Source organism: Parathielavia appendiculata, assembly GCF_033297405.1.
Source record: "Parathielavia appendiculata strain CBS 731.68 unplaced genomic scaffold N657scaffold_2, whole genome shotgun sequence".
Lineage (NCBI taxonomy): Eukaryota > Fungi > Ascomycota > Sordariomycetes > Sordariales > Chaetomiaceae > Parathielavia > Parathielavia appendiculata.
Window position 1 is genome coordinate 3,154,044 of NW_026944221.1, and position 24,629 is coordinate 3,178,672.

Sequence of the window (24,629 nt, forward strand, 5' to 3'; positions counted from 1 at the left end):
GCGGGGTGTTGAAGATACCGATGCGTAGCTTGCTGCGGTGCGCTGCCGTTTCGTTACTGCGTGCTGCTGTACGTAGTGGGCTACTTACTTGCCATGCAGCCTCCTGCTTGCGGATTACCTGACTCGGGAGCGGAAGAGTTGAAGACGATGAAGACTCACATAGTTCCGCTGAGGAGCAAAACGGGGCCCGCTCGCTGTTCCAAGCTTTGTCAAGCTTTACCTCAACCGGTCTCTATTGCCGCCTGCCATGGCCATGGCCCAGCGCCAGTTGTCTGTTTCTGAATTTGCCAACCGTCAGTCAGTACGGATAACTCATAGTCGATCTGAGAACAAGTCAACCCAGACTGGATGAGGCCCTGTCAGCAAGTCAGCCATCGAGTCAGCCAGCCAAACAGAGAGACAAACCAGACGCGCTAAACCACGGTTCTCTCCGCAGTTCCATCCGCCCTGAGCCACCTACGTCCGTCCCATATTTCTCCTCCTGCCCCTCCTTCCCTCCAATATCACCATCCGCCACAACCACCCCAGCCGTCCTGTTGTACAGATACAGGGCGCAGTCCCCAGCCGAACAGACGGGGTAAGTTCGGCCTCCCTCCCTCGCTACCAGCCAGCGACCACTGACCACTCGATTAATCTAGACACGCAGTAGGTTTGTTACCCCTTTCGGAGGCGCCCCCCACCGCCCACAAACAGGGCACCTTCTCTTCTCGTCTCGCATCTTGCCTCATTCATCCATCAAATAGATAAGGGTAGCATCGTAGTAGGTAGTAGAGTGGCAGCGGCGATGGGAGAACAAGGGAGGGGAAAACGACACGGGGCCCGGCCCAGGCCCAACGGTTGGATGAGCACCCGACCTTTTTCCCCCTCCCATCTTCGCTCTCCGCCTTCACCCGTCCCTGCTTCGGGGTAATGGAGCACAGTTAATATCAGGGCCACATACCGGGCATGCATGTTGCTCATGGCCGCCGAAGAAGGAGACGTCGCATGGTTCACGGCAGCGGTATGGGGGATAAACCCCTCCGTCACCTGGCCGCTTGGTGCTTCAACTTGTTGTGCGATGCCATGATATTTGGCGTGCTGTGGACAGAAACGCAGGCGAAGGGGCAGACACCGTACAGCGTGCGGGTGTTCTCGTCGCTTGCAGTGCTATCTCCCTTTCCCCGGACCTGTCACCGGCAATGGGCTGCCGTTTGGTAGGCAAATTCCGGCTCCTGATCTCGGAAGCAGGCCCCGGAGGGGCCATTGGCAGGGGATTCTGGGAGGGGATTGACGAGAAGGTACCGTAACACTGCTCAGGTCGTATCCGACAGGGTTCCTAAACTCCCCCACAGATCGTTCGATGACCACCGTCTGCATGTAACTGTACGGAGCTACGCGCATGCAGTGATCATGGTTTGTGAGTTTGTGAAGCAATGCAGCCGGATCAGCAGAGACCAACTTATGTAGGGACATTACCCACTGCCAGACTGAACTGTGGAGGATAGCAGGCGACTGGTGGCTGGCCAGCGCGGACATGGGCGGGAGAACAAGGCCCAATCCAATGGCTTCATCATTCCACTTCTGTTCTTCCTCGGTACCGAGTTGTGCCGGTTCCTATGGTGAGTCCAGATTTCCTTTTGTCGATGCGATGAATGTCAACAAGCAAGCAAGCAAGCCCAGATCTCCACGCTGTCGTTGCCAGATGCAGTTTGATGGCATAACTGGACCAGGCATGACCATGAGCTGTCTTCCTCGGTATTTGATTCCGCAAGCGCAACAGGGTGCACCAGGTTGCGATCCATGAGTACCTTACATTCGGGCCGGGGTGAGAAGGGAGCACGATCTCTATGTCATGTTCCCCGTCTTTCCTCATGCACTTGCCCTTCTTGTCGTGGAAGTCCATCTCTTCCCGGAGTTGACATTCCAAAAGGGATGACGGCCGTGATGAGGGAAGAAAAGTAATGCGGCTACCGAGTCACGGATGTTGAATTGGGACCCGCCGTTCCGCTCAAGCTTTCTTCAAATGGAGGGCCGACCCAGCCCAGTGAGCCCACCCAAAGGAACTTTCCCTTCCGGCCATGATCCTGGCAAGGGGTTGCTTGTTTATGTCCGTCGTTGGAGAAACAAGCCAGGCAGCCATTCTCACCATCGTCGCAAGTGTTTCGATTGTTTCAAGCTTTTGCGAATGTTTCAACCCAGCGTTAAGCCCCAGCCAGGGGCGTGCGGGGGTGCGTTGTATCGTATGGTACCTTGTGCTGTAGTGACGTGCGGCTGCCCCCTTGTGATGAGAGCGTTCCAATGGCAGTGGGGAAGATCTCGAATCAGACGACAAGGTCGTGCTGGTTTTCGGATCACTGCCGAAATTATCTCCATGCTGCTGTAATCGTGTAAGGCCGACGACGTCTGTCTCCATCGAAAGGCGAGAACTCGCGCACACAGAAGGCGTGTATATAGTCGGTTAGGGTATGCCAATCGGGTAGTGGAACTCCTCGACAAGAGGCTTGTTCGGCCAATGCTTTTTGTCGGTCTTCTCTCATTTCCGAATTCAAGGCGAGCCTTGTCTGCTTGGGGAGGAGAAAACATAGCTTTGCTTGGTTGCACAATTTCTCAACCCCTCCTCGAGTTAACTGAACCCATGGTATCACATCGACTTGTATAACATGGAGCCTATTGTCTTCTGCAACTAGCTAAGCGGAATGAAAAAGCAATGGCTCATTTACCGCAATGAGCAGAGTCCCGGTCTCGGCACGAGTTTCCTGCTTGCAAGCGCTGGCTCGTCATGATCATGGAGAGTTTTCCTCAAACCTACAGTGTAAGAGCCCCGGGTTGGCCAGCATCGAACCCTGTCACCTTTGACAAAACGGCCGCGTTGCCTGGATAGCGTTGAGACCCTGGCGGGAACCCCAGGCCCGCGGTTCGGACGAGCTTCGGTCGGAATGACGGGAGACCAGGGCCTGGGCGGTGCAACAAAACACTGATCTTGCAGACAACACCATCGGCAGCAAACCCATCTGTGAAGCTGGAGCCGGCCCCTGACATGCCTCCGAGCTTCGTTGCGCGCGGCGAGTTATGCGTCGAGGACCAGTGGTAACAACGATCAGGGAGGACGCAAGCGAGGTGCGCGAGTCGGATCACAGGCACCTGCGTGCTGCAGCATTTTGACGGACCGAGTGGAGAAGAGAGGAGTCAGGGAGTCAAAGTCCAGCGCGCGCCACGATCCACGCAGCCGCACCTTGTTTTCCATCTCCCCAATTGGCAAATGCGATTGGCTGGGAAATTGCCAGTGCTGCCGAATCGGCCCTTCCAGGCTAAAGTCGCTAGCTCCATCATAACGGCGCCCCTCTTGTGCACTTAGCCTGCGGCAGACGGCCCCGGGATTCGATTGGCAGGGTGTCATCCCGTGAGGGAGTTTTGCATGGAGCCGATGACTTCCCGCACCCGCTGGCAGCTCGCAAGCAACGTTAACACCAGCTGCGGGATCCATCAGCCTCCGGGCGCCCGGGACACTGGAGGACTGTGAATTCGCCAGTCCAGCCCGAACAGCAAGAGGCCCGTGACATGCAGTTTCGTTTGTCGACAAGCAGTGGCAGATGGTGCGACGACCTTTCATCCATCTCTGCGTGTGAAGGGGGTACGCGTACTGATGAAGCCCTACTCTTGGCCGGGCTGTCCGCCTGCACTCGATCAGGCTAGGCGGCGCCATGTCTCGGCCGCCTGTCCCGCGGGGCGCGCCTCCGTTTACACAGTACACGTGTACACGTGGACTGGACTGACGCAGTAGAGCATCCCAAATCGTTGCGTTTCGTACTTGTTGATAGCAGTCAAACTCAGGCTTCTAGAACGTTTTAATGATTGTGGCTGACTCAGGAATCGGCTTGATCCAGGATCGACAGCATGAATCTGTAGCAGGTAGATTGGTGAGGTCGGTCAGTTGGAGATCCGGGAGTAACTACTGGTGGTTAGGGCAAGAGATGGGTAGGGCTGCAGCAGGTCCCATCAGACGCCGATAGTATACGGGTGGCGCGGGTCAAATTTGTTTGTTTCTTTACTTAGAAGGCGTTTAATATCGCCGCAACCATCTGAACGGGCCTCGCTGATATGTACATTTGGTGATCCAGGTCGAGCAGTAGGCTGGAAAGCTAGAGGGGTGCGGGTGTTGATCCACGTCCAGGGGCCCTACCTGGGATTGATGGACAAGGATTGAGTCTTGCCGAGAGTCCAAGAAACCGAACGAACGAAGCGGCTTTTGTGAGAAGAGCAGCGCGCCATCAGCACGTGGAAGCGGCCAAGCGATGACTCTTCCTTGAGTCCTCCGTAGGGATGTTGGGAAAACGGCAGATTGGGCTCATGTTCGGACCTTCAATCGGCTGCCACATGGCATGTCTGCTTCCGCTCCCGCTTGTCGCCATGATGTCCGTAGCGCATCACGGTCCAGTAATGATCACGGGAAGGGTTGTCAGTTCCGTTTTGCCTCTCCATGCCGGCACAGACACGGGGAAACGAGGGGAGGAGATCCCTCGAATGAGCGAGGCTCCTTCTTCCCAAGCGAGTCCGTCATTTGCTGGGGATCCAGAGGGTTGCTGCCAAAAGGAGCATAGTGCAGGTTACCGTTTGCCTGCAGTCTCGAAACGCAGAGGCACACTCGCTCTGTTCTTGATGAAGCCGAGAGTGTATTCTGGAAAGTCTTGACAAAAGTCCTCTCTCTCGCCTCAGGTGCTGCATGGATAAAGGCACGAGGGAGATGGGAGTTGACCATAAGAATGATATTCCTCCCGGCTCCGGCCCGGAGAAGAGAGAGAGCCAAGCAGTTGGATCTACACTTGAATGCGAAGCGAGTGCTAAACTCGGTTAATCATGGCAGATGCGAGTTGACAGCCGGGTTTAATGCAACATGGCTCCAGCCTGGCTCCAACGTCAACAGCTCCATGTAAAGAAATCGGTGGCCAACACGTCTTCACATCCTCAAACCTGCCGTGATAGGATCACAGACGAAGGGAGGATATCGGCCTTGGATGATTTTGGCGCATAGTCTTGAGTCCGGCGCCTCGCCGACGAGGGTAGGTGATGGTATTGTCGAACAGCGCCACCAAAGTGTTAGTCTGGTCGAGTCCCTCCATCGAGATCGCTCGCACCAAGCTTTTGAACTTCTAACCGGAAGTGCTGAGTTCGTAGCCTGTCTTTCCTCTCTGCCGAGATCCTGGGCGGCGTGAGCAAGCACCGTCTTGTGGGACGTGAGGATGAGACTACTAGACCTAACGTACCGTAATATGTATGTCATATGCAAGATATGCTCGCTTCAGTTGGCTTACAGCTGGCGAAGTTTTGACAGCCACAAGCGCCTTGCTGAGAGACATGGCGGCCCCCCTTGCAGCACGAAATTCGCTCATGGCGCGCACAGCCAGCTGCCCCTGTTCACGTGTTGCTGGCTGCATTCTGTTCTTCTCTCAGGCCCTGATGCATGTCGAGGAAAGCCATCAACACAGAAATGTCAATCGAAGTGCTGTGCCAGGCAGATGCGCGGACGTTGTGAGATGCGGAAACAGATCTCGCGAAATCCCCCGCGAATCCCCTGACTTGGCCCGATTCGATCATGATTGCAACGTCCGCCCAGACAAACCACCAACAAGCTCGGAGCAGCAGTCGCAATTGCAACAGACAGCCACCGGTAGCAGCCGAGCGGGCTTGGACGATGGGCAGGTGGGGTCCGCCGTTTCCCTCACGCGCTTCTTCCCCGTGCTCGGTCAAAGGCGCCGACCAACAAGAGGAGGGCATAATGAGGGAGAAAAGAAAATTAAAGAGCATCTTGGTGTGACGGGACCCGCACGCCCACCCTCCATCCTGGAGGGCCAAGCAGTCACTAGGTGTAGCTACATGGGCAGCTGGGGTTCTGTGGGTACTCCGTGTCCGTACCTGTGTTGTCTGGCCTTTCGAGGTTCGCTCCGCACGTTGTCGTACTGCTGGTTGTTTTTGTGGGAATGCGCTGTGAGCTGTAGCTTGTCAGAACCTGAAGATGAGTATTCGGAGATTTTCAGAAAGTTGTGAGCTGTCTCGAAGCCAATGAACAGGCAGGTGGTGCTGAACTTGGAGCCTGCCATGGTTAGGTTTCTTCCCGGGTGGAAAGAGCGGCAGCCGTCCACCCGCTGCCGAGTCCGTTTTTAGAAACAGCAGGAGCTTGGTCATCTCACCCTCCCTTCGCTCTCTTCCCCGGCCTGCAAGCCTGCATCGCAAATTAATTTCATTGCATCACACCACGAAATGCTGCACGTGTGGCTGCCAGAACCACAATTTTTTGACCGAGAGTACCAAACTCCAGATCCGATCCACCTGCTCGAGACCAGTCAGAAACACAATTTCCATGATGTCGAAAAACGTGTCACCTACGGATTACACACGTACGGAAAACCCACTGCTTGCGTGTGGTGTAAATTCCACCGATGCCAATTCGGGACTTGGGATGGCGTCAAGACCCTGCCACAACATCGGCCTGCATCTCTGCATCTCATCAACCTGCACGATACGGCAAGGAGCATGTCGTTGAACAACACCCAAGACGTCGAGGTTCCGTAGTCCTGGCCCAATCACCTGCGACGGCCGTGCAGGACACAAGCACAAGCAGCCCCCTCAGTTCACAGCCTGCATGAGCGGTAACATGACCTAGCTCATTCAAATCTTGACGACAGAACACTGGGGAAGACATGCGTCACCATGCACTCTGAGCTGACTGCTGCTGCCGGTTGACGGCGATGCCCCAGCACAAAGCCGGCGGGTCTGTCCATGACCAAGGCGTGTGCACGTCGTCCTGCCGTGTAAGCACATGTATGGGACTCTCGTGCCACCACACCTACGGACAAGTGGCAGCTTGATTCGACGACGACATCGATTTTGTTGCAAGTGTCTCGCGGCCTATCAGTTTGGCCGGCCCGGTGTCCAGTCTCCCTCGGAGTCATTGCAAGGGCGGGGCCCAGGCACCAAGTTCCCTTTCGGGAATGTCGTTTGAACGGCGCCGAACTGCGACCTCCGCATTTTTGCTGATGGCATGGGGGACTTCCCGGTTCCCCCTGCCCTGCACTAGACCGGATCGGGCGTTGAAGCCGGGGGGTCCCAAGCCACCTCCGCCGTCCGGCTTGTGGAAACACAAGTCCCGACTGCGATCCCCTCGGTGAGGGATCGCAGGCGATGAGAGCACATACCGGTGCCGTGGACGAAAGGCGCGGGCCACCTAAACAATCAGCAGTTGCCCTCCCTCTCGTGCCCAACCAGTTGGCTGGGTCGTCGGAACCTTAGCTGAATCTACTTTTCCCACTTCGTATTATCTTCCTTATCGGCACACGTGGAATACGTCAAGAAAACGCGCCAATTCGCCCGTCTCTGGCAGAAAGTGTCGACTGCTCGTTTGTCATCTTTTATCAGTACGGATACCTGATATACCGCCGATCGCTTGTGCTTCCTTCCTCCTTGAGAGGAAGCGAGAGACAACGCATTGTGCACGCGGAGCCGACTCGAGACTTGCCTCGGTCCACAGCGGCCCCAGCTTCCTCTTCTGCTGTTAGGGCCCGGCGTCGTTCGGCGCGGCTGAACGTTGCGGGTCATCGCCAACCGCGACGGTATCCCGGCACCACAACAGTGGGGGCTCCCGTCGTTCTGAAGAGCCTCGTGCGAATTCTGCGAGGCACAAGAGCGGCGTTCGGAACAGCAGTTGAACAACCACCAACCAACAGTATAACTGCTCTGATGATATTGCCTCTCGCCGTGTCGCCGTTTCGGCGGGGTGGACAGGGGTTGATTGTGCACTTCCTCTGCCAGCCGAGATCTGCTGGGGCACTCTGATTTCGTCGTCATCTACCCTGGTCGACCGTAATTTCGTGAACCGTCTTTTGACCCCCTCTCTCAGACGGGGCTTTTCATCGCTGCGTTTCTTTGCCCAACGGTCTTCTAGAAAATTGCGGGTCGAGGGCTTGCCCGCCCAGGGTAGGCTCCTCGGAGGATTCTGGTGCTAATCAGATCCCCTTGTTCCCTCGGCCGAACATGGTCGTCGAGCCGGCTTGCCCAGCTGCCTGATGAGCCAGGATTGGAGGACGGAGGAGGGGCCGAGGGCGGGCGTGCCGTTCTGTCCGCTTCCCCCCTCTCACCTTTTCACCAGCAACAAGCCACACCCCCCTTTCGCATCCATTCAGTACCCCCCATCGCACTGGGTGCCGGTCCTGCTCCACGGCCATTCCTCATCCAGCTCGCGCATTGATATTCCGAAGCCCTAAGGTACGGATTCTGCTGGCGTCTCTTCCCGCTCGGCAGAAAGACAAAGACAGGCATGGCAGGCCAGTCTTCATCTGTTTTGGAGAACTTGAGTCCACCTTGCCCTATCTCGATGGGCGTCGAGGTACCTGATTCCACCGGCTCCTCCGATGAGGCCTGTTCCCTTTCTGAGTACCACAATAGTGACAAGACAATGGCTCTTGAGCTCGCCTTCTCCCGTTGTTTCTGGAGAGCTTGCCCCAAGGACACTCCACCGAGGCTATTCATGGTCGATATCAAGGGGAGTGTGCGGTATGCTAACCATCCCCTCCTTAACAGACCTGGAAGAAACAAGCATAGCAGATAGAACGCGTAAAGTAACAAGAACAAGGTGTGCAATCACACCCTGGTCCGTCATGGGGGGGGGGGGGGGAACACCCCCCCAGCCGCTATCCTGCCCCATCTCGACAAGCAAGGGCCTCGGGAATGACTGCCAGATCGCCCTCCCCGTTCCTCACCCTCCTTCCCTGTATGGTTGGAACGCTTCTGCACCGTCCCTGCAAGCGGTTTTAAACATTTCCTTAGCTTGAGGAGCCGCTAGGGTAGCCTTGGCCTTGCCTCTCTGCCCTTGCCGCACCCCCCCCGGACCAGTACCGAAGCTTCCCAGGTGCCTCGATAGGATTGGCTTACACATACAAGTACATACACATGCCCTATAAGCTGGCCGCCGGTTGTGGTCGGATCCTCGCCATTCACTTCGACTCCCAGGCCGAATTCCGACTTCATTAGCTCGAGGACTCACCATCTTGATCATATTCGTGGAGTTTTCTCCTGGTTTTGGCGCTTTTGCCATATTCTAAAGGAACCCCCGCATTGTCGATGCTGTCGAGCAGAGACGAATCGAAGGGCCAATCTTTTTGAAGCCCAGCTGGCAGTCGGTCGAGGCTTGTGTGTCCACCGCGCCTTGGAGAAGAAGCATGCTCCCATGTCAGCCACGGCAACCTACACGATGGCAGAGTTGAGGGCTGAGACGCAACACGGCAGCCTGTGGTCCAACTATGGAAACCCCGTACCCATGACCAACCGGTACCCTCACGACCCGTCGGTATCAGTACCGCCACCACCAACATCTTCGCACCTTGTGCGCCCGAGGAGTCACCACACGATGGACTATCCGCCGTACCAGCCGGGCCGGCCTGGCCAGGAGGAGGGTGAGCCGTACGACAGATACCCGCACCCGTCCATGAACATACCCAGCATCAACAGCCTGAAGCGCCCATACTCGCAAGTGGACCAGGCGCCATACACGGAGATGGTCCAGGACCTGCGGGACGACTACAAGCCGCCAAACCACGACCAGAAGCTCCTGTCGTTCAAGAAGGTGGGGGACAAACACACCATTGTAGACACCAAGGGCCGGATCCACGAGATGGAGATCGACGCGCAGCTGCACGGCATGTTCTTTCTCTCGGAATTCCCCTCGGCGACGGGAGACGGCAACGGGCTGAACGCCGAGTTGACGTGCTACCGGCGCAACCTGTTCCAGATCAGTGGGAGCCTCTGCTTCCCCCAGATCCCGCTGTCGGTGCTGCTCGAGTCCGGCGAGACGAGCCAGATCAAGAACATGGAGGTCAGCATATCGGCGATTGAGTCCGTTGACGGCCACCCGGTGCGCCTGATTGTGATTCCCTGGAAGACGCCGCCGCCAAACTCGCCCGAGGCCAATCAGGCGCCCGACCAAGAGCCGCCCACTTTGCCCCTGATCCCGCCGTCTGAGGAGGAGGATGAGACGGGGGGTGACCATTACGCCATCTACCCGATCGGCTGGAGGAGGCTGCAATTCAGGATGTAAGTTTGTTTACCTTACCTTTCGCTCTGCGCAACGTCAATGAGTGACTCACTAATCCCCCCTGATCCAGAGCGACTGCAAACAATGGGAGAAGGAAAGAGCTGCAACAACACTTTGTGCTTCATCTGAAACTTCACGGAACGCTGGCCAACGGGCAGAAACTGGTGCTCTCGGAACTGACGACAGCACCGATCGTCGTGCGAGGGAGGAGCCCGCGGAACTTCCAGGCTAGAAAGGAGATCCCGTTGCTCGGATCAAGTGCGGGTTCGCGAGGACAGACCCTGGTCGAGACGGGCCATGGCATCGTTGCGCAAGCCGTCATCCTCAACAAGCCCCCATACGACTCTCGACCTCGCCTGTCGAGCCTCGATGTTCCCAGATCGGCTTTCACATTCACTGCGCCGAAGCAAATGCCGCAGAGTCCGATGCAGATGCGATCCAAGTAAGCATTCACCCCTTGTTTTCCCTCTGCCAGCCATGGTCGGGAACCATAGCGAGAGAAGAGGTCCCCGATAAACTAACCCACAATCCAGCTCCTACCCAACAACATGGAACCCAACCCCGCAAGTCTCAATGCCTCATACCACCGGAGCAGCGACCTATCCAACCTCGACCATGCCGCCGGACCCGTACCCCAAGATGCCCTTGTCCGGGGCGCCGACCTTTACCGCCGAGCCACAAGACATGCCCCTGCAACCCACCTCCATGGGCTCTTCGGTTCCCCTTCCGCTCGCCTCCCCGCACGACCCGCACCAACACCATCACGCCCAACAACCGCAGCCCCCTATCCGCACGCAATACGCAACCTACACGTCGGCCCCGCCACACCACCTCTCCCTGTCCACCACGACCGGCGCTGCGGGCGGCCCTTCCCCAGACACGTCGAACCTCGCCGTACCCCGCTACATAGGCGACGCCGGTAACCCGCGCCCATCCAAGTCGCCGCGCCACGCAAGCCACCAGTCGGTCGCCTCGTCCATCTCCAACGACACGGCGTCGGGCGAATACCGCTACGGCCCGCCGCCGTCGCAACCGCAGCAACAGCATCAGCAAGCGCCGCATGGTGGTCCATACTCGGCTGGTGCGTCGGAAGTGAGTCCGCAGTCGCAGCACCCGTCTCTTCCGCCGCTGCAGGACCAGGCCGCGAACGGCGCTGCTTCGCAGCCTGGAATTGGGGTAGGAAGCGGTGGAGGAGGAGGAGGACAGGCGTCCTCGGGCAGGGATTACTACACTACTACTGGTCCTGCTCCTGGCGGATGGGGGCCTGCTCCTGGCGATCACGGGGCCGCCGGCGCACCCGGACAGGGCGGGGATAGGCCGTATGGATATCCCGCTGGTGCTGCGGCGGGTGCTGCAGCGGGGGGTGCAAGTGTCAAGACGGAACCGCATGCTGCTGCTGGGGGCTCGGCTCCCGGGACCGGGTATGGGTATGCTTGGAACACGGCTTGAGGGCGGACAACCCAGCGGGTTAGAGGGTTCTCTGCCAGCGGCCGCCACGATCCCACCGTTACACGCACTTTCTCAGAGATGTTCTAGTAACAGGTATTCCTATCACTGGGGAACATCATCCAGTCTGCCTTGAACGCCCAAGATCGAGAAATATGGGGAGAACAAGATTGGGAAAGGAGGGTGACGATAGGCACGGGAGCAACAGCACCATCGACAACACAGGATGGAGGTTTGTATACTTGTGGCTGGCTCGGGGTGGTCTGGGTTGACTTCAAAAACATTGGTTGTCATGTTTGAGTTGTGTGATGTTCTCATTTGTTTCGCATCACTGGGGACGGACAAGGAAGTTCCTTCTGATTGACTCTTATTGTGCGGTTTTCTTTTTCTGTTGCAACATCATGTTCCACCAGCTCTGTCAATGTTTAAAACCCCCCCTTCTTCATACTCAGGTCGCCGGTACATATTTCTACACTACATCGTGGAGCGAGCTGTGGAAGTTTTGGATTGGATTGATACCACATATGTCATGTTAGGCTCGACTGCTACCATATACACCTTATATTAGGTACTCAACGACTAATGCGCGATATCTTCTCGTGTCGTCATTTCTCACACTTCCAGTTCAGAGAAACAGTCCAGGTTTGATCAGTTGGCTGCTTCCATCACAGTTAATGGAGGAGATGGATAACAGAACGAAACGGGTGGCTTGTTTGTACTATACCTCAGCATCGCTTGCACAAATGCAGTGTTCATGCATGGCTGATGTTGGTGAAGTTGAAACAAGGCGAGTAACAAGCTTGCTATGGTGCGTTTCATGGCGTTCGTTTAGCCGAGCCCTGGGGAGTTCATGCTCTGATGCTCAGTCCAGTAATTTCAACATCAAGTCCTTACCAGGTACAGTACGTTCCGGATCCAAGTCGGAGATTTACGATTGTACCGAGAGTACAGATATTGTCCGCTCTGTTAACAACACTGCCGATGCTATTGCAGCCTGGTGTATAACAGGGCACGGTTGCCCAATGATTCATTGGAATGTGAGAGGCAACCCGGTTCTCAATCGGGGCATTCAACCGCTTGCTTGAGCTCAAATGTGATCCCGAAATGAGCTTTCGAGACCGCTCTGCTTGGCCGTCAGCGCGATCTCCGAGGCGGCACAATCTCGACCGACGGCAATACGGGAACGAAAAGACGGGTTGTCCACTCCGAGAGCGTTTTAAGTCAAAAAGGGTTGAGCTCCGGAGGTCGGTGCTTCCACGGGGAGGCGGTTGAAGACGAAAGACCCTTGCTCACCTTATAGTACAGACATCCAACAAAGTGCAGGAAGGGTTAGGGTCTCTAACCTTTGCCAGCTGTCGAAAACGTCGCATCTTTTGCCAAGGCATTTCACGATCTGGCAGCGCTCAACACTCGCTCAACACCAAGCTTCACCAATCCCAACAAGCCCGTAAAGCAACCACAGACCAGCTCATCAATCTCGCGCTGTCACAAGCTTAGCCTTCATTGCAACAACATTATGTTTGAGCTGCCCGATGCAAAAAGGCAAGTTTCACCCTTCCAAGCATGAACAATTTCACACCTGACTGACCCAACCAACAGGGTCCGCCGAGAGGACCTCTACTCCTCCCCGCACTCCTCCCGGTCCTCCAGCCCAGAACACGACTACTCCCCAAAAGTTGCAGAGCTGCGCGCCAAGCTCAAAACGCGCCTGTCAGACCTGCTCTCCCTCTCGGTCAACGTGGCCTCCACCACCGCCGACACCGCCTCTCGCTCGGCAAAATACGATGAAGATGCCCAAGAGGAAGGCCCGCACGAAGCAGAATTTACCTTCCGTCTCTTCTCCACCAGCACGGCCGACGCCGTGCCCAAAGTCGTCCTCGCCCCCGACGACGAAGACGAAGCCCGCCGTCCCTACAGCGGTCCGGCCATCTCCCAGCGACCCGTCTCGCACTACCTCCGTGGCGAGCTGACGCCGCGGGAGAGGGCGCAGTTTGAGTATTCCGCGGTGACGGGTCAGGAGGTGCTGGCCTGGGCGGGGCAGAGGGCCTGGGGACTTGAGGTGCCCTGGCGGGTGACGAGGGTGGTGCTGACTGTGGACGGAAAGGAAAAGACGGGGAATGGTATGCATGGGCGGTTGCAGCAGCGGCAGAAACTAGGGGCGCAATTGGAGGAGGGCAAGAAGAAAAAGCGGCCTGGAAAGAAAACGAGGATTGTGCTAAGAAAGAGAGAGAAGGCGAGGAGGGAGGCCGAAGCGGCGGCGCAGAAGCTCAAGATGAGCAAAGAAGAGCATTTGAAGGAGAAGAAGAAGCGGCTGAATCACTTGAAGAAGCTGAAGAGGAGGCAGAAGGAGAAGGAGAAGAAGCTGGCGGCCAGGGGGGAGGCGGGAGGTGAAAGGCAGCATGGCGCGGCTGCATCGGGTGAGGAAGGGAGTAGTGATGGAGATGAGTGATTAGATTAGGTCTGCCTCTCATTCAGTATAGAAGGCACTACACTCGGGCAGGGCCTGTGGTCATATACCCAAGGTATACTGGTGAAGATGGGCTTTGGTTGGTTGTGGCGGGCAATATGGATGGCACCATTGCCTTTGGCAAACCAGCTCTTAACGCTACACTCCATACCTCGGTTAATAGCTATTGTCTGTCAAGATGACTGGGAGTTGGTACTTGGTAGCCAACATTTGTGCCACTGCCAGCACGGTGAAAGGTTCTATGGGCTGGTAACTGACACAAAGACATCTTGCCCTTATCAGTGTACCAGTCTTGTAGAATGGATGCATTAAAGACAGACACTCATAAGCCAGTAGTGGTCGCGATTGATCATCGAGGTGGTATCAATAACATGGCGCCCCAGAGCCTCCAGGGCACCAGAAACCCACTTCTAACTGGAAAACAGTCAAGGAGCTGGTGCGTGATTTCATCTCTCGCTTGGTATAAGCACTCATGGCATATAAGACAGTCCTTGCCAGATTCTCGATGCATCTCCTTACGTAGTCTCCAAAGGTACTACCTATAGGGAGCACCTTACGATGGAAAACCGCGACATTTCTCTCAACAGGTGGAGGGAGCACCACGCCGTGGGAGCGTCGAGGGCACGCTTCCGACAGTTCAAGTCCAGTTTGGTTTCAATCATGTTAATCCCCGTTTGACCCCGTTTTCCTATTCAAACTCCGCACCTGGTATTTGCAAGAAATCCATGGATGGCAGTAGAATCATCCTCCATCGTCAACTTCAAGTTCAATACTATCAGTTGGAGGTAAGGTATGCTGCTAGTCTCCCATACCTGATTCACCCAACCTCGGCGCAATATTCAATGCAGTCCTCCCAAACCCAACGGTCAGTGCACGAAGCCCGCCAGAACTTGAGTCAGTTCATCTTTTTCAAGCCTGACGCTGCTTTCCTTACCATCATTCAAGTATACTATCGTACCTAAGTAGAATCTACCACAAGCTCGTCATTAGTGCCCAGGCAAGGAAGGTAAGTAATCGCAATTGAAGATCAGTCCTGAAGCTCGAGACCCAGTTGTTTACTGTATGTAAACTATGTCATGGTAGGCAGCACACATCATTCAAGCTTTACGGGGTGTCCAATTGACGGGCTCATGTTCCCCAAGCACCCATAAGTACCTGTTCGAAGACTTCCGTGGATGGTAAAATTCACCCGGGACCTGTCGTGTGGCTGGGCCAAGCGAGTACAGTTGGTAGCAGCTGTCTGGTAGAGACTTGCGATACGGTGCAGTCTCTGTCCTTGTGCATGTTGATGGTTCGGCAGGCTCTGGATGCAAACTCGTCATGGCGAGGGGCGAATATCTGTTGTTGATCGATTCCTTGGCGCAGTCAGACTACGGTAAAACGGATACGAACCCGAATGGAGCAGACAGAGCTTCAAGTCCAATTCGGAAGCCCATGACGACCAAGTGCCGTAGGTAATTGAAGGTAATCGCATGGCACAAAAGCGTATGCTCGTCTCGCGCCATTTCGAGAAAGCAGCCTCCTCTGCCACGTTCAAACCACTCGGGAGTCGGTAGGTTTTGATGATGCTGATGTACGGATTACTCGTGTCACCTTGGAACGGTGGCCGAAAGATCTTATTCGTTCTCCCAGCGCCAAGTGCTTATTCTTGTTGGATCCGGACGCTCGCAAAAAAAAAAAAGGGGGCGCCGAGAGTTTCTTTGTTCGGACTAGGACCCGGATTCTGGCTCCATGCCAGCCCCGGGGCTGAGGTGGAGAGCCAATCCGGTCCCGACAATGATACGAAGGCAATAAAGGAGCTTGCAGAGTCGGTTGCTGGAAGACCGCCGCATCCGCCATCTCGCCCCAATTTACCTTAATCCTTCCCTCCCCCCCCCCCCCAACCTCCCTCAAATGCGCTCCATCAACCTCGCCATCGCGCACTCTCCTCTTGCGCCTTCATAATGCTCCCAAACGAGGGGCCAGCTCCCTCGCTGCCGGCGCAGCTTCTTCACAGCATAACCCGCCGCCGGCACAGGGTCTATGGCCTCATCGGCGGCGCCTTTGTGCTGCTCGCCGTCACCGTCTGGGTCTATGGCGGTTTCGAGACGGGCATAGACTTCTTCACGTCGGTACCACGCCCGGCGCCGCCACCACCGGTGCCGAATCACGATGCCTCGGCAAACCACGATGCGATAACAGCCACAACCCACGGCGCGATTGACGTCATGAGCGGCGCGCATAGCTCTACCGCCGGCGCCATTCCGGGCCCCACGCAGACAGAGACGCACGCGAACGAGCACCCGGTCCCTGATCCGCCCCAGGAAACCAATCCGCCGACGGATGATTGGCGGCATTCGAACCACAGCCCTGCCGCCAGCGTCACGCCCGGTATTCCGACCAAGATCTGGCAGATCCTGCTACCCAAGAAGCCAGACGACCGTAAATGGAGGGCCGATCCCAAGAGCCTCGAGGACACGGCCTCGTGGCTCGCCCTGAACACCGATTACACTTAGTAAGCGCTCCCCTAGACCAAAGAATGTGCGCCTGCCATGGCCGTCTTCTTACTCACTTGCGCCCCGTTATAGCACGCTAGTGAGCCAAAAGGGCGGCGAGGAGCTCGTCCGTAATCACTTCAGCAGCGACCCGCGCATCATGCAGGCCTACCACAACATGCCCAACGTCGGCATGAAGTCGGACCTCCTGCGCTACCTGCTCCTGGAGGCCGAGGGCGGCGTCTACACGGACACGGACACGATCGCGCTGCAGCCCATCGACAAGTGGGTGCCGGCCGACCTGCGCGGCAAGGTCGCCGTCGTCGTGGGCATCGAGTTTGACCGGCTTGACGGCGTTGCGTGGGCCGACATCAACCACTGGGTGCAGTTCTGCCAGTGGACCATCGCGGCGGCGCCGGGCCACCCGCTGTTCCGCAAGATGGTGGACCGTATCATCGCGTCGCTGGACGACCTATCGGCGCTGCACAAAGTCCCCATCCAAGACCTGAAGCCGAAAAGCTTCGAGGTTATGAACTCGACGGGGCCCGCCGCGTTCACCGACGTCGTCTTTGAGCAGCTGCAGGAGTACAACTCGTCGCTGAAAGACACGCAGGATTTGTCGGGCATGACGGAGCCGCAGCTCATTGGCGACATCCTGGTGCTCCCCATTGACGGGTTCGGCATGGGCCAGCAGCACTCTCATAGCACCAACGACGGGACCATTCCTGAGTCAGCCCTGGTGAAGCACCGGTTCAACGGCGGCTGGAGAGGCGGGAAACGACGGAGGGGGGAGAAATGGCGAGCCTGACACGAGCAAAACTGGGCGCGTGCTATCATGGTTGGATATGATGAAATATTAACTGGCTAGAGGATGTATATATTGGGATTGATCATTGCTGCAGTTCTGGAATACTCGGAGTTTGATTGCGCTTTTTTTGGACTAGGATATCTGGCAGTTCAAATCTAGATCAGTTGTCCTTGGAATCGATTGATGAACAAATCGAGCAGAGAAGTCTGCAAGAGAGGGGAAGAAAGACGGGGTCACACACTCTACGCACTACCCCTAGGTAGTCCTACTATATTCTTGGCTCTCGCTCTACAGCTCATGTTGTCCTACCTTGCATTAGCTCGTTGAGGTAGGTAACCCACCATGCTCAACACGGGGTTGGCCCTTTCGTGCCTGTCTTACTTCGGGTTGATTCGGTTTGCCCTCTGAAGAGTTTGGAGGTTTACAGGTATACAAGGTTTGTCTAACGGCGGACTCGAAGCTCGGGATTGTGACGGGTACAGCCTGCTGATGGAATCAAGGATGTCATCCTGTGTTATACAGTCCTGCACCAAACGTGCGGTTCCACGCTCTCATTCTCTCACATATGGTACTGATATGTACGGAACGCATCAAAGCCCACTTCTAAGGGGCGCAGCGTCGACAGAGCTGGACGGAGATCGGCAGGTTGCTGGTATCGGACAGCACATCAGCATAGGGTCGAATGTTCTACCCGATGAGGACCCCTTTTTGACCCTCTCAAGATTTCTCTCTGGCATGAATCCATGTCCTGCTCCATACCTACGCCGTGGTTCTGTAGCCGCCCAGCGCGCCACCACTGCGGGGAGAACACCAACCTGAGCTGTTGTTGCCGCTTGGTGAAGCAAGACTCCGGTTCCTAAGGTACGTAAGGTTTGACAGATTTAGAATTCCTTCATCATCGGTAGCGCTTCGTGTCGGAAATAGAAATGCTAAGGAAATATTGAATTGAAAAACTGCAAGGAAACTGTCTAGGCACGTTCGTGCTACTTGATCTTACATCACTGGCTGCCACCGGCGGGTAAGCACCCTCAGCTGTTGAGTGAGGCTTGTTTGCGGGCCATGTGGATGGCCACCAGGGACATTCCTTGCTTCTGAGGCTGTATGGAACTGCTGACGGCGGCTGATGCGTTGAAGCTAGGAGACGCGGCTTCGGGTCTATATTAGAGTGCGAGTGCCAATTGACTGTTGAAGGCGCCAAACAGGAACTTCAGTTCCAGTCCACTCGTTGCCTCCCACGCCGAAGAACCGCGGACGTCTATCACCATGGGGCAACGCCCTTTAATCCTCCAACAGCGCAATCGTCTTGGGAAGCCTATGAGGGTTGACAATTGCACTATCGAGTTCAACTCTTCTGGCACTGTCCTGAGCTTTGCCGGTGTTCACAAGGCTCAATTTGTGGGAGATGCTGATATTGCCCATTGACACCCACCAACGGTTCTCATCAGTCTCTAAAGAATCAAGGTGTTCGTCGCATTCATGACCCTAAGTGTCATGGTTTGCTCGCTAAGTCTCGCCTTCGCCCTTGTGCGCGGTTATTCAGTTCTCTTCTCAGTTCTCTTCTCCTGGAGGAAAAAGTAGCTAATAGGACCTCCTCCGAATCTGCCTACATCGCGACTGCAGATTTGTCCTAAGAGAACAGTACCGCTTCCCCACGGCCATGAGGTACTGCAATAAGCTCCATGATCTGGTCGACGACCTTATTCTCTCCTATGCCGACGCACAGCTCCTTCTCCTACTCACTTTTGGAGGAGTTTTCTACTCGACCTACCAGTGCAGCGTTTCCCTCTACCACTGCTTCGTTGCTTTCCACATGGGCCTAGTAGGACTGGCAACATCCATTCTCGTCTTGGTCCTTGTCCGCATCGCCCACCAGCCTTATCTCTCGTCATTGGCACGTGTCGCCATCCTTGGTGCCTGCATATATGGCATGGACACGACCACGGTAATGGAACTTGAGGCCAGGGAGGACGGCAGCCCCCAGAACAAGGTTGAGGCCGTCCAGGGATGGACCCCTGTGGATGGCCAAGTCGATGATTTTATTCTTCTGCCCGCCTACTGTATCCTGGAGGACTTCAAAGTTAACCCCTTCCACAAATCTGACCGCTGATCAGAGGCAGCATCTCACCAACACCGCAGTATCAAGCGGGACGTCCGAAGCCAATGCGTTTGTCATGCTTGTAATTTCCTTATTTGTATGCTTGAGCACAATGGTGCCGCTTCATTTTCCAAGGATTCTGCCACAGCGTGTGCAAAGCGGTGGGGGTGGGCAAGTTCCCCTGGACATGGACGCGGCGCGGAACATGTCGGCAGGTCTTCAGGTTCCATTTCATGTTTGTCTGCAAGGGTGTTATCTGGGGCTTCTCCCTCGGTCTGATCAGCTGGAACTGGGTCACCACTGTGGCTCTACGCAAATGGTTCGACAAGTCTGACTGGCTGGACAAGGAGGACGGAAATTCCGAAAAAGGACTTCAAGTGCATTGGACAGTTGGCCCCTCTGGTTACTCTCGGCACCGTTGGCTTTACGCTGTTGAACGGGGTGTGGGCAGTGGTGAAGGGTTGGCCGCTCTTCAAGTGTTACAACGGTGAGGATGCTGAGCAAGACGACGATAGTTGTGGGCCGGCAGGAGCGATTCATTTCCGATGCGGCCTGTTGTTAGAAAAAGTCATGGGTCGTTGGTTGCGGGCTGCTGATGTGACTGACTGGCTGGAGAGTGGCTTTCAACATCTTTCTCTCAATTTCAATGTTAAAAGATTGAGTTTGTATTTAAGCTGTACAAAACTTCTCAGATGATAGTTTCGGTTGCACTAAAATGAGCCTTTCTGACGTCAATATCAATACTCGGTAGGGCCGTGGTTGTCAAAAGGCGCTCACGAACAAACTCGTGGTGGAGCGTGCAGTGACTGGAAGGGAAGGGTTGCTCGATTCGGGGATTCTGGCTTGTTTTACTCTGACACTCTTTTCGAATCGGCTGATCTCGTCTTCATCAATTCAAAGCAATCGATGGTGTCCGGCATTCCTCCCCGTGACCTCAGGCTTCCATCTGCTCAAGTTGAACCTTGATCACGAGTCCAAGACGACCGGCAGGCAGCCAAAGTGGGTCAGTATTACCTGGTAGCCTTGGCATCCTGATCCCAACCCGATATCCCTGCATTCATCGACGGATCGACTCCCACCTTCCGACCTCCACTGCCGCCCGCTGCCGCCAATGCGCGGACGAGCTCCGAGCTCCCTACAACCCAAACATGAACACGCTCTGGTCATCGCGCGACCCGGTCGATGGCGCCGGGCCAGGCGAGATGCCGGCCGAGACCCAAACCAAAGAGCCGCCAGCAACTGCAACGCCCGCCCAAACAACAATAAATCCAAGCCCAGAAACCCAGGCGCCACCACCAAAGCGCCCGCCCCTTCAACGGAACCAACTCTCTGCCCCGCCGCCGCCTCCTCCAGCCGACCCGGCGCCTCCGATTCCCCAGCAGGGTGACACCACCACCGCCGACGCTAACGACATTAATACCAACCACCATGCTAACCCGACCACCTCCACCAATAACCCAGGCCCATCGCCCCAACAAGGGCAACCACAGCATCAACAACCACACCACCAGCAGGGGAGCCAAAGCCAACCGCAACCCCAAGACTCGCTCTCGCTAGCCCAGCTCCGCCGCATCGTCGCCGACCTCCCGCGCGTCGCCGAGCCCGTGGCCTACGACTACGTCTACGCCGACACGTCCCCGCTGCCCGAGGAAATCGACGAGTGGTTCATGTACAACTTTTGGCAGTGGGTGCGTCTCAACGCCGCGAATCGCGCGTTCCACTCGGCCTGGGCCAGGTTGTTTCACCCTTCCACGGCCGCTGCCGATGCTGCTGGTAATGGTAACTTGGGGGATGGGGTGAACTGGGATGATGAAGGCGAGGAGGCGGCTGAAAGGAGGAGGGTGTTTGTTGGGCGGGTGCTGGAGGGGACCAAGAGCGGGGATCGCATTGCGAGGGCCGAGGCGGTTGGCGCTCTGGTATATCTGGTTCTTGGGCGCTGGACTGAGACGGTACAGGCTGCTGGAGTGCTGAGGAGGGATGTGCTGGAGGGCAAGGCAAGGTCTGCTGCTACGGAAGAGCAGTTGGAGGCCATGAAGGAGGGGGTAAAGGTTGTGGCAGAGTGCGGGGGGCTTGAGGTGGTGTGGGGAGTGTTGAGGGCAGGGTTCGAGGCGTTCTGGTAGGTTGTCATCGTTGTCGCCGTGTATAGCATTGGCGTCGGTGCGCTGACTTTGTCGCAGGTCCGACGAGATGCCGCAGAACTTGCAGATGGCGGCTGAGGAGCTGATTCACTTGATGACTGTCATGTATATGGCCATCCAAGAAGCACTCGGCGACCCCGAAGGAATGGCGGATGTCCGGCAACGGTTGTGTGAGTAGTAGCGACTTTATTCAGGTTGGCGGTATCTTCTGACCTTTACAGTGGCCCTCGACCCTGGCCTCCTGAGCTTCCTGCTTCAGGCCATCGTCAAGCTGCGCTGGGATGAGACGGGCATCCTTCCTCACACTCAGGTAGGATCCAGCTCTTCTCGAAACAATGGCGATACTGACCGTCTTAGATATTCCTCCTTTTCTGGAAGTCCATCTTACTGGTTTTTGGCGGCTCCAAGGAGATTGCCGAGACCAAGGAGGCCACCAGTGAGATGAAGGGCTGCGACGACAAAGACGCCATCACGGCGTCTCCACTCGACTACCATGTGTTCCGTCAGGAAATCACTTCGAAATACCCTGCCTACATCCCACCACAACCGCTTTTGCCTTTGGAGGCAGATCAGAATACCATAATTCCACAATTGCCCAACCACCCGACGAGAAGCAGCAGCGCGAGCGGAACCCACCTAGGGCCGTCTGCCCAGGGCGGAGGAGCGTCCATTCTTCACCAGCCTGTCCATATCGCCACTCCCGCCCCCTCGCCACCTCCCAGCCCAGGGGTTGGCGGTAAAGGCGGCAAGAAGCAGAACTACCAGACGAATCAGAATTTCCCCTTTATGTACCCTCCTCTCGATGCCACGAGCAACAGCGCCGGGGGCAAGGGCGGAGCCGGGCTACAGGACCTGCTAGTCGGCAGGAAGTGGGAGGGTAGCGACGTGCCAGCCTCCATTCTCGAGGCCGGCGAGCTTTTCTCCAAGCGAGTGCGCATGAGCCGCGCGACACGCCAGCTATGGGATGAGCGAGAGGAGTTTCTCAAGTTTGAACGCGGCTATGAGGCGGACGAGGACATCATCGACGAGCTTGATCTGTCGTCGTTGACTCTCGAGGAGAAGGAGGAGCTGGGATTGAACAAACCCACTGACGGCAGGTCACGGAAACCGTCGGTTCCAATTGCAGACTACGGGCCAAGGGGGGTAGATTGGCACATAAAGGAACGGCTAGACGCTGTGGAGGAATTCTATGTGAGTTCGTTGGCACCGCCGCTGTCCATGTTGCTGAGCTGACTGCCCTCCCAGAGAGAAGCACTTCCACACCTTCAGTCTATAGTTATCGTACTCCTCAGGCAAATTGTGGCTATGACCAGTAATTTGCCTACGCCTGCAATGGCACAAGGGCCGCCCAGCGCACGCCCGGCCGGTGGGCAGCAGAACCCACCGAACGGCGTCCCGAAGGGAGACCCCTCCTCGCCATTAGATGCAGACGTGGATGAGCTGCGGAGCAGAGAGATCGCCGCCAAGGCTGTCAGTGGCTCCTTGATTCTGCTGCTCAAGTGGTTCAAGCTCTCGCACGTCCTCAAATTCGAGTACATGACACAGTTGCTGCTGGATAATAGTTTTCTTGCAATGGCACTGAAAATCTTTGGACTATACGATGTTCAGCAGGTCGTCGAGAGCAAAACTGACCGGCTTGAGCACAGGTTAGCACGCCCCAAAAGGCATTCTTTTTGGCCCTTGTTTACTTACTCCCCCACAGCTTCTTCTACTTTTGCGGCTCCCGCGCAGGCGTCATCCCCTCTCAGCATACAGTCCCCAACCCAACAGCAACCGAATTCGAAGATGTCAGCGAGGACGACGCCGCCCCACCGCCCATCAAACGGCAGCGCTCACCAACCAACCCATCACCCTCCGAACACGATGGCCTCTCGGCCTCCCAGCCTGCCGATTCCTCAACCACAGCAGCAAACCCAGCAACAACCGATCATCCCCCCACCCGTCCCGAGGTAGACGAACTGGGCTACCCAATCAACCCCCTCCCGGCGGAGCCCATAACGGACTTGTCCCGGCGCAACTTCTTCTCCCTCATCAACTACCTCCGCATCATGCAGAAGATCTGCAAGCACCGCGCCCACCGCAATCTGCTCATGGTCAACTACAAGTCGGCCGCGATCTTGCGCAAGGCGCTCAAGGTGCCGCAGCACGAGCTGCGCCTCTACACGCTCAAGCTCTTCAAGAACCAGGTGCCCTACACGGGCCGCAAGTGGCGCCAGTCCAACATGCGCGTCATCACGGCCGTCTACCTGCACTGCCGCCCGGAGCTGAGGGACGAGTGGCTCGTGGGCGCCAACGTCGAGGACCAGGTGGACGAGGCGCTGCCCATGGAGCAGGCCCTGCGCAGCCTGACGCACTGGTTTAACCTGAGGCGGTACCCCGACCAGATGGCTGCCTCTTCGGGTGGTGAGGGGCAGGAGATGGTGAGGATGGCGATGAGAGAGGAGCAGGACTTCTTTTTGAGGGAATTGGACAAGGTGGATTGGAGCTGGTTCGGGGAGGGTGGTGAGGACGAGGGAAGTGGTGGTGATGCTGGCACTGGTGGTGTGGGAGAGGGGTGGCAGCAGGCTGGGTGGTGATAATGTATGGAATCTGAGGGAAGGGAGGGGGAGGGGGCCCCTCGGGGGGGGGGGGGGGGGGGGGTGTGGGGGAAAGGTAAGATGTAATATCACGTCGCTGAGGCGTTGCTTTGCATCCATCTGTCCGTGTTGAGATGGAGCTATGGAAGGCATCTATGAGAATACTGATCAATCATGGCCAGCAGGAATCATGTGATCCGATGATTCAATTGTGTTTACGAGAAGAGGATATCGATGTATTGCTTCATTAACCTCACGTACTCGATGCATATCATCACAACCTGTCCATCTCTCGCTGCCCATGAGAAGATTGGCTATCTCCTGCTAACGGTTGCGGCCATGGCACAGCTCATCCTGCGTCGGCTTGACGTGACCTGAATCCCTTAGATCCTTCCAAGTCTCTTGATGAGTGCCCAAGAAAAATATGCCCTACAATACCCAGGGTGAAAGGAGGGACAATAGAAGTGAATAAGATATGGTAAGATCCTTGAAAAAGTTTCTCGCCAGTGGCGACAGGTAGCGGTCATCTCGTAGCGAGTGAGTTTCTCGCTCAGATACCTGAACC

The 24,629-nt window shown here is 56.3% G+C and overlaps 10 protein-coding genes across 10 annotated transcripts; 8 read left to right on the plus strand and 2 right to left on the minus strand.

Moving 5' to 3' along the window:
* Positions 1 to 312: 312 nt before the first annotated feature.
* Positions 313 to 1,882, minus strand: N657DRAFT_631553 (uncharacterized protein; the record flags this gene model as incomplete). The annotated part of the gene is made up of 7 exons (XM_062791069.1): positions 313 to 356; positions 406 to 533; positions 623 to 634; positions 941 to 1,077; positions 1,282 to 1,360; positions 1,460 to 1,593; positions 1,793 to 1,882. The coding sequence occupies 7 exons, from the start codon at positions 1,880 to 1,882 to the stop codon at positions 313 to 315; spliced, it is 624 nt and encodes a 207-aa protein (XP_062651573.1).
* A 3,077-nt stretch (positions 1,883 to 4,959) lies between these two features.
* Positions 4,960 to 6,128, plus strand: N657DRAFT_228389 (uncharacterized protein). The gene has a single exon (XM_062786306.1). The coding sequence runs from the start codon at positions 5,251 to 5,253 to the stop codon at positions 6,019 to 6,021; it is 771 nt and encodes a 256-aa protein (XP_062651574.1). The 5' UTR covers positions 4,960 to 5,250; the 3' UTR covers positions 6,022 to 6,128.
* A 761-nt stretch (positions 6,129 to 6,889) lies between these two features.
* N657DRAFT_228551 (uncharacterized protein) lies at positions 6,890 to 7,965 on the minus strand. The gene has a single exon (XM_062786307.1). The coding sequence runs from the start codon at positions 7,816 to 7,818 to the stop codon at positions 7,270 to 7,272; it is 549 nt and encodes a 182-aa protein (XP_062651575.1). The 5' UTR covers positions 7,819 to 7,965; the 3' UTR covers positions 6,890 to 7,269.
* N657DRAFT_228646 (uncharacterized protein) lies at positions 7,928 to 8,268 on the plus strand. Its single transcript, XM_062786308.1, has one exon. It carries the CDS (start codon positions 8,037 to 8,039, stop codon positions 8,232 to 8,234), a length of 198 nt encoding a protein of 65 aa, XP_062651576.1. The 5' UTR covers positions 7,928 to 8,036; the 3' UTR covers positions 8,235 to 8,268.
* A 952-nt stretch (positions 8,269 to 9,220) lies between these two features.
* N657DRAFT_566151 (p53-like transcription factor) lies at positions 9,221 to 11,509 on the plus strand (the record flags this gene model as incomplete). Its single annotated transcript, XM_062788408.1, has 3 exons — positions 9,221 to 10,059; positions 10,131 to 10,502; positions 10,594 to 11,509. 3 exons carry the CDS (start codon positions 9,221 to 9,223, stop codon positions 11,507 to 11,509), a joined length of 2,127 nt encoding a protein of 708 aa, XP_062651577.1.
* Positions 11,510 to 11,661: 152 nt separating this feature from the next.
* On the plus strand, positions 11,662 to 12,076 carry N657DRAFT_228665 (uncharacterized protein). Its single transcript, XM_062786309.1, has one exon. The coding sequence runs from the start codon at positions 11,815 to 11,817 to the stop codon at positions 12,040 to 12,042; it is 228 nt and encodes a 75-aa protein (XP_062651578.1). The 5' UTR covers positions 11,662 to 11,814; the 3' UTR covers positions 12,043 to 12,076.
* Positions 12,077 to 12,840: 764 nt separating this feature from the next.
* On the plus strand, positions 12,841 to 14,209 carry N657DRAFT_641857 (uncharacterized protein). Its single transcript, XM_062792224.1, has 2 exons — positions 12,841 to 13,048; positions 13,106 to 14,209. The coding sequence occupies exons 1-2, from the start codon at positions 13,023 to 13,025 to the stop codon at positions 13,953 to 13,955; spliced, it is 876 nt and encodes a 291-aa protein (XP_062651579.1). The 5' UTR covers positions 12,841 to 13,022; the 3' UTR covers positions 13,956 to 14,209.
* Positions 14,210 to 15,903: 1,694 nt separating this feature from the next.
* On the plus strand, positions 15,904 to 17,509 carry N657DRAFT_641859 (glycosyltransferase family 32 protein). Its single transcript, XM_062792225.1, has 2 exons — positions 15,904 to 16,467; positions 16,541 to 17,509. The coding sequence occupies exons 1-2, from the start codon at positions 15,917 to 15,919 to the stop codon at positions 17,253 to 17,255; spliced, it is 1,266 nt and encodes a 421-aa protein (XP_062651580.1). The 5' UTR covers positions 15,904 to 15,916; the 3' UTR covers positions 17,256 to 17,509.
* Positions 17,510 to 18,746: 1,237 nt separating this feature from the next.
* On the plus strand, positions 18,747 to 19,472 carry N657DRAFT_228740 (uncharacterized protein). The gene has a single exon (XM_062786310.1). It carries the CDS (start codon positions 18,913 to 18,915, stop codon positions 19,360 to 19,362), a length of 450 nt encoding a protein of 149 aa, XP_062651581.1. The 5' UTR covers positions 18,747 to 18,912; the 3' UTR covers positions 19,363 to 19,472.
* Positions 19,473 to 20,336: 864 nt separating this feature from the next.
* N657DRAFT_612838 (N1221-domain-containing protein) lies at positions 20,337 to 24,082 on the plus strand. Its single transcript, XM_062790399.1, has 6 exons — positions 20,337 to 21,466; positions 21,528 to 21,658; positions 21,710 to 21,798; positions 21,846 to 22,679; positions 22,734 to 23,134; positions 23,191 to 24,082. Exons 1-6 carry the CDS (start codon positions 20,499 to 20,501, stop codon positions 24,062 to 24,064), a joined length of 3,297 nt encoding a protein of 1,098 aa, XP_062651582.1. The 5' UTR covers positions 20,337 to 20,498; the 3' UTR covers positions 24,065 to 24,082.
* The last annotated feature ends 547 nt before the right edge of the window (positions 24,083 to 24,629 follow it).